This window comes from Trichosurus vulpecula, chromosome 5, assembly GCF_011100635.1.
Source record: "Trichosurus vulpecula isolate mTriVul1 chromosome 5, mTriVul1.pri, whole genome shotgun sequence".
Lineage (NCBI taxonomy): Eukaryota > Metazoa > Chordata > Mammalia > Diprotodontia > Phalangeridae > Trichosurus > Trichosurus vulpecula.
Genome location: NC_050577.1, coordinates 150,965,037 through 150,978,585, shown reverse-complemented (window position 1 = coordinate 150,978,585; position 13,549 = coordinate 150,965,037). Strand labels below are relative to the sequence as shown.

At 37.7% G+C, this 13,549-nt stretch overlaps 1 protein-coding gene across 1 annotated transcript in view; it reads right to left on the bottom strand.

Moving 5' to 3' along the window:
- Window positions 1–13,549, bottom strand: part of NAPEPLD (N-acyl phosphatidylethanolamine phospholipase D) — an 80,095-nt gene that overhangs the window by 4,409 nt on the left and 62,137 nt on the right. Inside the window, 2 exon segments of the mRNA XM_036761614.1 lie at window positions 7,147–7,261; window positions 11,123–11,769. Of these exon segments, the coding sequence (XP_036617509.1) occupies window positions 7,147–7,261; window positions 11,123–11,769 (762 nt within the window).

Here is a 13,549-nt window from a genome sequence, read left to right as displayed (position 1 = left end):
GGCAAATGATCAAAAATGTAAGAACTATAAGAAGAAAAGACATAAAAATTCTTTGAATCCTATATGAGCAACATTTTTATTATTTGAAATTTGCAAGCAAATTTCAACCTAAAATGGTTTCAAGACCTGTTAACTATAAAGAAGCTCCAAAACTCCAAAGGAAAGGGAAGCTAAAAATGGGATTCCGACACTATAATCATAAATGAACCTGAGGGGGGGGGAAAGGGAAAGGGAAAGATGGCAATGAAAAGATTAATGCAGCTGGGAAGGGAGTTCTATGATCAGTTCATGTTTTTTAAAAAGGTACAGAAGACAGGGGCATATAGCCAAGGATCACTACAAAATGTAAGTCAAAATATATGACTAATGATGGGAAGGTTAAGGAACCTAAATGACCTCTTTATGTTTAGAAGTAGAAGGAAAGGTTAGAGTGTTAGGCCAATGCTTGGAGCAACTAGGTGACACAGTGGATAGAGTGCAGAGCCTGAAGTCAGGAAGACCTGGGTTCAAATCTGATCCCAGATACTTATAACCGTATGACCCTGAGCAAGTCACTTCACCCTGTTTGCCTCAGACACTAGCTATATGACCCTGGACAAGTCACTTAACTCTGTCCACCTCAGTTCTTCACCTGTGAAAATGAGCTGCAGAAGGAAATGCAAACCACTCCAGTATTTCTGCCAAGAAAGCCCCAAATGGGGGGATGAATTGAGATGAGGTAGATTGTACAATAATCAATAATGCCACAGACAAAGCAGATGCTTTAAACTGAGTTCAATTTATTTAGCACCTACTATGTGCTAATCACTTGGTGTGCAAAGATGAAAACAAAACAGCCCCTGACCTCAGACAGTTTGCATTCTACCAAGAAACAGGTGGGAAGGAAGGAGGGGGAACTCAACATGTACAGAAGTACAAATACAAAGTATATATACAAAGTTATTTTTAAAAAACAGAGTACAAAGAAAAGAAAGCTTGGTGAAAGACCTAACCAGGCAAAGTTATCCCAAGGATTTTTTAAGAATGAAATCGAAAGGAGGACAAGATACAGTAAGCATGACAGAAAATATTTGCAAAGACGTTTATGTCAAAGTCAAGAAAGGCTTCCTGTATGAAAAGGCTTATGAGCTGTGCTTTGGAGAAAAAGGAAGTATTCTCTAAGGTGGGACTGAGGAAGGAAAGCCTGAGAGACATGGAGGAACTGCCTATGCCAAGGCAAATGACTGAAACTGAGAGTACCAAAGGAATATATGAAATAGTCCTGGAAAGGGAAGTGGGAGGAAGGATATATCGGACAGCTTTAAATGCCAGGCTGAGTGGTCTGTACTTTATTCAAGAGATAATAAGAAGCCAATAGAGATTTTGTAGTAAGGTCCTTAGCTGATGAATTTAAAGTTGTTTGGGTAAGAATAGAAGTCCTTCCATTTCTCTACTCTGAAACGTTTCTCTGCCCCATACTGTTACTCATTCTTCCATTTCCAAGGTCTTTGGCAGGATTAATTCAACAGATTCTCAAATATGAGGAAAGGACATGTTGATTTCAAACAGTAAAGGATCCAAGAAATAGAATTTTCGGTGACTTCCTTTAGGATAAACTATAAAGTCCTCTGGTATTTAAAGCCCTGTCCCTAGCCTTTCTATCCAGTTGTACTTTCCATCATACTCTCTCGAATGTCATCCTGTCCTACTTTCAGTTTCCCATATACAGCATTCTTTCCCCCACCTCTGCGATGTCTGGAATTCTGTCCTATTTCTACTTCTTAGAATCTCTGTTTCCTTCAAAGGTCATCTGAAGTGTCACTTCTACATAAGGACTTTCCTACTCTGCAACTCACTGTAATTAATGCTTCTCCCCAACCTCCCAAATTAATTTATTTTGTGTATTTTTTAATTTTCTTATTTGTTTGCATGCTGTCTCCCCCCCAATAGAATATAAGCGCTGAGAGGGGCAGGGACTTTCTTATCTCTGTGTTTCTTCTATAAAGTCATATACATAGTAAGGGTTTAATAAATCTTTGTTGAGTTGAATTGAGAGAGTGGCAACTGATGAAGATAGCTTCTGAAATGCAGAGTTAAAACAGTTGAAACAGTGGGCTCCTATCACCTCAGTAAAGTAGTCTTCTAGATTCACTGTTGAGAGGAAAGGGTGAAGAAGTGACATCATAATCTCAAAGAGAGAAGAGAAGGTTCAGAATGGCTACTGTGGAGAGGGCAAGAAAGCATCAAGCTGGTAAGAATAAAAGAATCGCCATGCTTCACTGAGGGTCCAACAGAGATTGAGAAACACCAATTTGTCATGAATCCATAAAACTCTTGCCTTGATTCCAATTTCAGAAAGGAACCAAAGGACTTTTCAGGTGTGATTGCAGCAATATAAAAAAAAATTATTGAGAATGGGAAAGGTACTCAGATTCCGGAGATAAGCAAATGTCTTAGTTTTCAAAAGGGAGAAAAAGGTAAATATCAGAAACTGGGCAAGGGAGCCAGGTGTGGATCCCCAGTCAAAGTCTAGAAAGGTTTATTTAATAAATAATCATCTATGGACATTTAAAAAATGGATCAGTGATCAGTAAAAACCAGCATTTGCCCAATAAGTAACATTGAAATTGTTAACCAATTGGGATTATTGGATTTGTGTAACAGAGAACTATAAACAGAATATCTTGATTTCAGCAATATATTTGACAAAGTACATCATTATCTTCTTGCACACAAGTAGGAGAGAGATAGAGTACAGTTAAATGTGTGTGTGTGTGTGTGTGTGTGTTTGTGTGCGTGCGTATGTAATTAAGTAAACAAATCCAACCCAAAGACGGAGCAGCGCCAACCTGGAGGAAAGTCTTTAGTCATAGGCCACAGGGTTCTTTATACTTATCATAAGAACCCTAAGGAGGAAGGTGCTATTATGATCATCATTTTACAACTGAGGAAACTAAAGCAGAGTTAAATGACTTACCCAGGGTCACATCACTAACAAATATCTGAGGCCAGATTTGAACTCAGGTTTTCCAGACTCCAGGTCCAGTATGCCACCAAGCAATGCTTGGGCAGAGAGTGCTTAAAGTATAACATTAGGGCATTAAGTGTGACCACAGATTTGTTTTTCAGTTCATGTACAAGAAGACCCCCAGGCACGAGGAGGGCAGGAAGAGTCCTGCAATGAGTAGGAAGCTGGATTCTAACATCCATTGCAGTTGCTTCCAACTCTAACAGTAGAGAATTTCATGGTTCCAAAATATCCGACAGAAGTACCACAAATCTCAATCATTTTTCCTATGCTGGATTAAATCATTAGTTGTTGAGATAACAGATATGAGTCACTAGTTGTTCAATCCATTTCAACTCTTAGACATTCATCCAAATGAAACATTGTATGTCAAATTCAGCGCAAAATAAGGTTGTATATTACTAAGTTATATGAGGTAGTAGGTAATATATCTAGTGAGGCCTCGTTGTTGGAGGAAGTGGTTTGGTAGAGGAAATGGTTTTGTAGAGAATCACTTTCATTTAAGGGAAACAGAATCAATGCCAAAATATAACATTAAATGGACATTAAGTATGACCACAAATTTGCTTTTTGGTTCATGTACGAGAAAACCAAGCACTTAATGATGGAATCCTTTTTTGTTGGCAGAAGCACAGTAGAATTATATTAACCTTACCCCTCTGGCCAGATTCAGGACTTGGAAGTTAAGGAAAGAATGGAAAAACAGAGAAGAAAGTTTTGAGGATCATAATGTCCTTAATAGACTTCAGCATATTCTTAACTTTTTACTTTTTCTAGAACTAAGTACTCTTTTTTCATCTATGGTAAAGGTTTTCACACCAGGATCTGTCCATGCAGTGAAATTACAGTTCCAGATCCATAAATAAGGAAGCTCATCACCAGAATGTTGGTGAATTTTTTGACAACATCAACTCATAAAGATACCAAATGGTTGCAACCTGTGTTGGTGGGGGGATTACCTATAAAGATAAAATCACAGATCTTTTGACCTACATTTGAAAGGTTTCAGTAGTTTAGAAATGAATGAGTTTTGATAGGTTTAGCAAGAGCACATCCACTTTGAAAACAGTACAAATCTATTTGAGTACTTGTAAATAAATGTAAATATTCTTGAGAGGCAGCATGACCTGGGAGTCAAGAAGACCCAAGTTTCAAACCTGCCTCGTGCATACATATTTACTAGCTGGATGACCCTAGGCAAATCACTTAACCTCTCTTGGAGCCTTACATTCCTCGTCATAAAATGAAGATAATAGTAGTACCTACCTTATAGGGTTGTTGGATTAGGGATTAAACGAGAATGTATGTAAATCCTTTTGCAAGCCTTAAAGTACTAAATAGACTTCACTATTATCACTATTAAAGTTCAAAAAACAAAATACCAATGTAGTGGATGGAGAAGTCATAATAGCTAAACAGTTTATGTGGAAAGGAAACAGGCATCTGAGTGGATTACAAACTCAGGAAATTACTAGTGTAACATGGCAGCCAAAAAAAGATACAGCTAACTCAACCCTAAGACATATTAATAGAAACACAGTATACAGAAAGAAGGAATTTCTAGTCTTATTCTATTCTGCCCTGATCAGACTACATACATAGTACTGTGTCCAATTCTGATCACCACTTAAAAATTTTTTTCGTTGATGTGTCTTTTGTTTGTACATGACAGCCATTTAGGGATCTATCTCACTAACCCTCAATAAACCTTCCCATGTAACAAAGTGTAGAAGCTGACCGACAGACACCGTAACCAAGTCTAACAGTCCGTACAACATCCATAGTCCCATCACTCTACTAGAGGGACGAAAGATGTACTTCCTTGACTCACATAAAATTCCTCAGCATCCACAAGTACTACATTTTAGAAAAGACCCAGAGAATCTAGAATGCTTCCATTATTTTTTAAATATGGTGACAGAACCAAAACCATGTCTGTTGAAGGAACATGGAATGTTTACTATCAAAAAAAAAGACTTGGAGAGGATGTGATAGTTGTTTGTCTTTTTTTCTTAAGTATTTGAAAAATTATTAAATTTAAAATGGATTAAGCTTGTCTCCCTCTATCCCCAGAGGGTCAATGAGTAGAAGTGACTAATTCAGGGCCATCTCCAGTCATCCTGATTTGTATCTTGCCACTGGACCCAGATGGCTCCAGAGGAGAGAGTGAGGCTGGTGACTTTGCACAGTCTTGCCTCACTTAAATCCAATTCACTTGGCATTTCCTTCCTGATGTCATGGTCCTCTTTGAGAATGAAGGACAAACAACAACAGAAGTGACTAAGAGAGATTTTAGATTTTTAAGAATCAATTTCCTGAAAATTTGAGTGCCCCAAAATAGACTATTCTTCATTGGAAATTAGTGAGTTCTGAATTATGGAAAATATTTAAGCCAAAGGCCACTTGTCAGGTCTGTTGTAGAGAAGATTGCTATTCATGACTGTGTTAGATAAGATGATCTCCAGTGCCTGGCTTTTCCAATTCTGAGATTCCACAGTTATATGGCTAATGGGCAGAAGTCACAGAGCTTTCAGATCTATATCAATGCTAACAATTATAGCTACTCAACAGTGAAACAATACCCTATGAAGTGGTAAGTATCTCATTTCTTGAGGTCTTCAAGACCAGGCTGATATTGTGAGGCATTTTGATTTAAAGTGAAATTTGGCACACTAGGACTTGGTGTTGGGAGCACAAATTCTATTTCTAACCTTTCATTTGTATGACTTTAAGCAAGTCATCTGTCCTCTGATTCTCAAATTCCTCATCCCTAAAATGGGAATAATTATTCTTGTACTGCCTGTTCTCACACCGTTGTTGCCAGGAAAGAACTTCATAAACTTTACTACATAAATGTAAGTTATTATTAGGCAACCTTCCTGTTTCAACTATTAGACTATATGACTTCTAAGGCTTCTTCTAATCCCCAAGATTTTATGGTTCTAGGAATATATTATTTTACTAATTTACTAGGATAAAGCACACACTGTACATAACTCAAGATCTCCCTTTTGGCATTTTTTCAGACCTAAATGAAAATAAGCATAAAGTAGGAAAGTCTAAAAGGAAATCTTACTTCAGATGAGGGGTTAGATAAAGGTTTGTACATTGAATCTTAAAATATACTAGGGTTAGGAAACAAATAAGTATTAACAAAGTGATTTCTTCTACCCCATGTTACTAATTAATTGTTCCTTTCTTTAAAAGTTTAAAATACATTTAAAGAGAACTACAAAATTAAGGAAAGATTAATAGGAAAATGTGAATTTTGATTCAAGATATAAGTGCAGAATCTCAGAACTTGAAGGGACCTTGAAGGTTATCTCATCCAAACCTGACCAGCAAGTACCTCTGCAACATCACAAGTGGTCATCCAACTTCTACTGGAAGATTTCCACAAAGTCCAAAATATAACAATTTAGTAGAAATTAGAGAGAGAAGGGCAGAGATTTAAATGACGTATCACTTTGATGAAAGTAGTTTTGAGAGGGAACCCATTAGCACCTGGGGGGAATCAGAAAAGGTTTCATGTGGAGGTTATGCTTGAGCTGAAGAGGGAAGCCAGTGATTCTTGATGGTGAAGGTAAGAAAGGAGGCATAGGACAGGCCCAGAAATAGGAGAACAGGCAGTGTGTGTGGACTGAGTAAGACATAGGACTGTGCTGAACACTGCAAGGAGGGGAGTAATGTTTTAAGATAGAACTCTAATGAGCACACAGGGAGATCAGAAAAGGTTTCATGTAGAAGGTTACACTTGGGCTGACTAATTTATTGAAAGGAATGAAATGGAGGAAACCCCACGGTGAAACTAAGAAAATAAAAAGAAATTTCAAGACTTAAACATGAATTACTAATTTTTAGCACACACAACGCCACTTTACTTAATAAGATCAAGAGTTTCATTAACTGCCAAGGTAAGTTAAAAATGCTGAATGCAGTAAGGACCTCTTTATTTCAGGTGCAAATAATTCTCCCCAGTTAATGCTAGATAAATGAATGAATACATTTTGGATCCCACAGATTCCTCTCAATGAAAACAGCCACAGCAAGTGTTCCTGGGTTCTAACATAATGGACTTGGACAAGGAAAACAAAGGCTAAATAAACATACAATTATTTTTATGACAGATTCAAACTCACCTCATTTGCTAAGGCAAAGGTTCCCCAATGAATTCCTATGGATTTCTTTGCTTGAACATCGATGTGAATCCTTACAGCTTCTTCAGGGTCTACATGCTGGTGTTTCATAAACCATCTAAAGAAATGTAACAAAAATTAAGTGTAGCCTCTTCAATGTAAATTGCATACCAATCTACTTTTATTTTTTAATAACTCCTGAATTTGCACAAAAAATAAATGCTAACTAATAGATAAGTACTGTTTCCTTAGTCGACCTTCTGCAAATAAAAGCTTCCTTTTCTCTCTTGAATTAGCTCATTTTTCCCTATGCAATTTCATCACCAATAAGGTTTTTTTTTAAACACTCTGGAATTCTTCTGAAAGAGTCATACGAACATTAAAAACTAAGTATGTTGCATTCTACTATCTTTGACATGCTTCGGTGAAGCTTAACAACGGATACAGAATTGGAAGTGAAAAGTCAATTCTGTATCCATTGTTAAGCTTCTAAAAAACAATAAGTGGATAAGAATTTACACCATTTTTAAGAGACATGGTTGCTGAGAATCAGGAATTCCATTTCCTCTTCAGATAAGATTTACATTTAAACATTTTAGTAAGCATAGTACTTTCTCAAATAGTAAACTGACTAATACAAACTATGCTTTAGGGGGAAAATACTTTTATACAAAGGGTGGGAATAACCATTTATTAAGTGACTACAATGTGCCAGGCACCATGCTAGGTGCTTTCTACAAACACTACCACAAAGGCTATGGAAAGCATGCAATATTTATTCAAAGACTTTTTGTTTCCTTTGCATTATCAGCTTCTCTCCTCTCTCTTCTCCCTTCCAACTACCACCAATTCTGAGGTTGAAATACAATTTGGGGTTTCTTTTTCCTATGTTATCAATCCTGCTTCCTGGGCCATCTCCAGTCATCCTGGTGAATATCAGGCCACTGGACCCAGATGGTCCTGGAGGAGAAAGTGAGGCTGGTGACCTTGCACAGACCTCCCTCATTCAAATCAAAATCAACTGCAAGTCATGTCATCATTTCCATGATGTCACGGTCCTCTTCGAGAATGAAGGACAAACACAACAGCAACAATTATCAACCCTAGTGAGATACCATTGTGAACAGCAAGACTCTTGAACTACAGAGGACAGAATAAGGCTAGTGCTGCATGTGGGGCTTCTTAACACTTCACACCACAAATTCTAGCAATGATTGCTATTTGTACAATCTGGGGGTTGTTATTTCATGTTCCTATTAGGTGAATCTTAGTCTCAAGAGGCTTTTTAACAACAATAGCCATTGCTTCCCCAGCATCAGCATAGGAGGTCAGTCACTGCTTTTTTCCAGATTCCATGGCAATTTTGTGAAACAATTTAAAAAGTGCCTAAAATTGCTTTTTCTTCCTTTTTTTTAATATTGGAGCAAGGAGCGAAATGGAGTGCTGTTTTGTTTTTGTTTCAATTTAACAACAATTTGATAAGCATTTATTAAGCACCTAATATATGCAATAATTCTTGCCTTCATGGACTTTAAAATCTAGTAGTGAAAAACGACACATGCATAACTCATACAGATTAATGTATATTGGTACATAGAGAAACAGTAGTTTTAAACTACAAATTAGTATAGCTCCCCCTTTTGAAAGTATTTAAAGCTTTATATAAGTAATAAATAGAAAATCTTTATAGAACTACAAAGTAGGAGAATTTTTCATATTATAAAAACACATTTTGACCCAAAAAATGAGATAATATTAGCTTGTTACATTGTTTTCAAAATCTTGGTTTGATGGTTTAAAAAATATTAATTTAGTGGTAGCGTTTGTATGTTTCTTGATAGGCAGGACTCAAACCCAGGTTCACGTTTCCACTACCACTTGTATTTTATTAAAGGGAAACAACTGACATCTAGCTCCTAACGGCTAACTGTAATCAATCAACAATCATTTATTACTATGTGACAGACACTGTTCTAAGCAGTGAGGATACGTAGACAAAACTGAGATAGTCCCTACCCTAAAGGAGCTTACATTTTAATGAAAATAGGTTTAAGAGAAAACTCATTAGCACCTGGGCAGATCAGCAGGGGTTTCATATAGAAGGTTACACTTGAGTTAAAGAGGGAAGCCACTGATTCTTGGTGGTGAAGGCAAGGAAGGAGGCATAAGAGCTAGTCTGTACAGAAGCCCTGAGATAGGAGAACAGACAGTGGGTGTAGACCAATGAGTAAGACATGTGACTATACTGAAGACTGCAAAGAAGAGAGTAATGTATAAGAAGATGGGTAAGGCAGGAGGAGGGGACAGCTAGGAGGCACAGTAGATAGAATGCTGGCCTGGAGTCAGGAAATCCAACCTCTGACATTTACTAACTGTGTGACTGGTCAAGTCACTTAACCCTGTTTGCCAGTTTTCTCATCTGTAAAAGGAGCTGGAGTAAGGAAAAGGGAATGTACTCAGTATCTTTGCAAAGAAAACCCTAAAAAGGGTCATGAAGAGTCAGACACGACTGAACAACGACATAGGATGAGGTTAGGTTTGAAGAGTTTCAAAAGCTGGCCAAGAGTTTATATTTGATCCTAGAGGTAATAGGAAGCCCCTGGAATTTACTGAATAAAGAAGTAACATGATCCAACCTGCACTTTAGGAAAACCACTTTGGCAGCTGTGTGAAGGATGAACTGAATTGAGGAGAGGCTTGAAGTAGGGAGACCAAATGAAAGACTATTAAAAGTTCAGGAGAAAACTGATGAGGTCCTGAAACAGGCTGATGGCTTGTGAATGGCGACACAGTTACTACATGAGAGGTGCTGTGAAACCAGAAAGAAGATCTAGCAACTTACTGTATGTGTGGGGAGTGAAAGGCAGGAATCAGGAGTGACACCAAGATTGCAAACCTGGGTAATCGAAGTATGTTAGTGCCCCCTAATAGTAGCAAGGATGATTAGAAGAGGGGCAGGTTTGGGGGTAGAAATAACATGTTATGTTTTGAACATTTTAAGCTTGAGTTGTTAACAGGAAATCCAGTTCAAGATGTCCAATAAGCACTTTGGGATGCAAGCTCTGAAGAGAGATTAGGGATGGATAAGTCAGTCTAGGAGTCATATGAATAGAGATGGTAATAAGTCTCAAAGAAATTACCTGAAAAAGTAAAATTTTCCTGGCTTAAAATAAGGAAATTGGAAGAAAAAGACTGTAACAGGAGATAGTGATCATTAGTTAAATAGGGAAAGAAACAGGTTAAATGAATCAAAAGCAGCCTACTAGAAGAAAGAGATTATAGTGTGCTAGTGGCCCAGTGGATAGAGTGCTAGGCTTGGAGGCAGAACACTCATCTTCCTGAATTCAAATCCAGCATCAGGCACTTATTAGCTATGTGACCCTGGGCAAGTCACTTAACCCTGTTTGTCTCAGTTTCCTAATCTGTAAAATAAGCTACAGAAGGAAATAGCAAACTACTCCAGTAACTTTGCTAAGAAAACCCCAAATGGGTTCACAAAGAGTCAGACACAACTGAAAAGACTGAACAACAAGAGAAGAAAGAGATTAGGGGTCAGTTTATACAAATCAGGAAGAAGTGAAAGATTACCCTATTCTAGTACTTTGTAAAATAGGTCAAATATAATTCTTTCTGCTTGTAGGATCTCAGCAGAGTGAATCCAATGCGTCTCTGAGCATCCCTTCCTGCGATCTAAGACAAATACCAATTACCTTGAATTATGTATTAAATGACATGTATATGTAGTTAAGAAGTAACTTTAATCCATCTTGATCCTTTCAAATTGTTTCTGTTTTTCATTGATTAGACATGTATCACATGAATTTCAGTCTACAAATGAACAATAGCTTACTGGTTTCAGATCAGTGTATGGTAGAAGTGATACCACCAAGTTATGACAAATAGTAATCAAATAATATTCTTAAAATCATTTCACATAAAACATGCCCTTTATCTAATGAACTCTGAGAAGTCTACATACCTTGGTTCATAAGCTCCAATGGGAAGAGCTGCAAGATCAAAAGGTCCAAATCGTTTTCCTATCTCTTCAAAAGCAATACAATAACCAGTGTCTCCTGCAAAGAAAAATCTATTCCAGGGCCCCAAGACAGACCAGCTGCCCCACAATACTTTATTGTCATCTATTGGAGTTCTTTTACACCAGTGTTGGGAAGGTGTAAAGACAAAGGTGACATCATCATGTCCAGGAATACAGTTCTCTTCCCACCAGTCCAGTTCAATCACATTCTCACATCCACAATTCTGCATCCACTCTAAGAGACCCATCGGCACAAACCATCTCAGCTCAGAACCAAAGCGCGCATTTAAACTAAGTACGGTATTATAGTCCAGGTGGTCATAATGGGTATGACTGATTATTACTGCATCTATTTTGGGAAGCTGCTCTACTGTGCATGGTGGTTTGCGAAAACGTTTTGGACCAATCAATTGTGTCAGTGAAGCCCGCATACTGAAAATAGGGTCAGTGAGAAATATTACTTCATCCATTTCCACCAAAACTGTTGCATGTCCAAGCCATGTGACACGTAAACCACCTTTATTCATTCCAGCTTTTTCAGGGTTATCAACAAAATATGGGCAAATCACTGGGAGTTCTTTGTCCAGTTCCTAAAAGGTTAAAAAGAAAAAAAATAGCTGTTAGAAAATAAGAGACCTCCTTTTAGTCAAAAGTATAAATTCTAATTCATATCAAAGATAAGGCCTACTTTGGTTTAGCATCTAAATAATCTAAAGGATATGTTGTCTTACAAAGAGGCAGTTATTTATCCACTACAACATGCTATCTCTATACTGTCTTTTATGGTGGAATTTGATTATACCATATTATCATGAGATTAATCATTACAAAATTCATCAAGGCAACATTTTGCAGGCTATGCCTGTACAAAGAACAGCACATTTCTAAGATGACAAAAAAATAGCCCTCCTCCAATATTTGAGCTAGACACTAATGTGCTCAACAGAAAGTAAAAATGAATGCTATCTAAGTATGTGAGCTATCTTGTTCTATGCTGCTAAATTATAAAGATTTTAGTTACTGTTGTTTTGGGAGGAGCAGAAAGGGTATGGTTTCATCCCTGTAAGTAATTCCTAGTATGGAAGCTCCATCCACATATTGAGAAAGGTGATTTGTCTGTCTTCTCAATCACTGGATCACTGTTGTGTCAGAAGCATAGCTCAGGGAAACTATAAGCTATGCCATTCAGGGTTTCCCAAGATGGACAGCTCATAGTCTAGAGTTCTGATAAAAGGCGATCCACTAGAGAAAGAAATGGCAAAGCACTCCAGTATCTTGGCCAAGAAAACCTCAAGGACAAGTGTAAAATAATAAAAGATATGACATCTGAAGACAAGCCCTCAGGTTGGAAGGCATCCAACATGTTACTGAGGAAGAGCAAAGGACGACTACAAGTCGGCCCAGAAAGAATGACGCAGTTGGGCCAAAGCCAAAAGGAAGCTCAGCTGTGGATGTGTCTGGTGACAAAAGGAAAATCCATTGCTATAAAGATCAATATTGCATAGAAGACTGGAATATAAGAACTCTAAACCAAAGTGAGCTAGATGTGGTCAAACTGAAGATGGAAAGATTGAACATCAACATCTTGGGTATCAGTGAACTTAAATGGACAGAAATGAGTGAATTTAATTCAAGGGATCTTGACATATACTACTGTGGGCAAGATCCCTCAGAAGAAATGGAGTAGCCTTCATGGTCCAAAAAAAAGAGTGAGAAGAGCAGTACTGGGGTATAATCTCATAAGTAACAGAATTATCTCTGTTTGAATCCAAGGCAAAGAATTCAGCATCACAGTAATACAAGTCTATGTTCCAACCATTTGCCCAAGAGACCAAAGTTATTCAGTTCTATGAAGACCTACCATTTTCATAACAACAACAAAAGATATTACATTCATCATAGGGGATTAGAATACTAAAGTAGGAAATCAAAAGATAATTGGAATAACAGGCAAGTTTGGCCTTGGAGCATAAAAAGAAGCAGAGCAGACACTAATAGAGTTTGGTTAAGATAACTCACTGGTCAGGGGCTGCTAGATGGTGGAATGAGTAGAACACCAGCCCTGGAGCCAGGAGGACCTGAGTTCAAATCTGGCCTCAGACACTTGACACACTTACTAGCTGTGTGACCTTGGGCAAGTCATTTAACCCCAATTGCCCTGCCTTCCCCCTTCAAAAATTTTTTTTAAAAAAGATAACTCATTGGTCATAGCAAACACTCTTCTTTTCAACAACCCAAAAGATGACTCTACACAAGGACATGATCAGATGGTCAATAATGAAACCAGATTGATCATATGCTTTTCAGCCAAAGGTAGAGAAGCTCTATAGAGTCAGTTAAAACAAGACCTAGAGCTGACCGTGGCTCAGA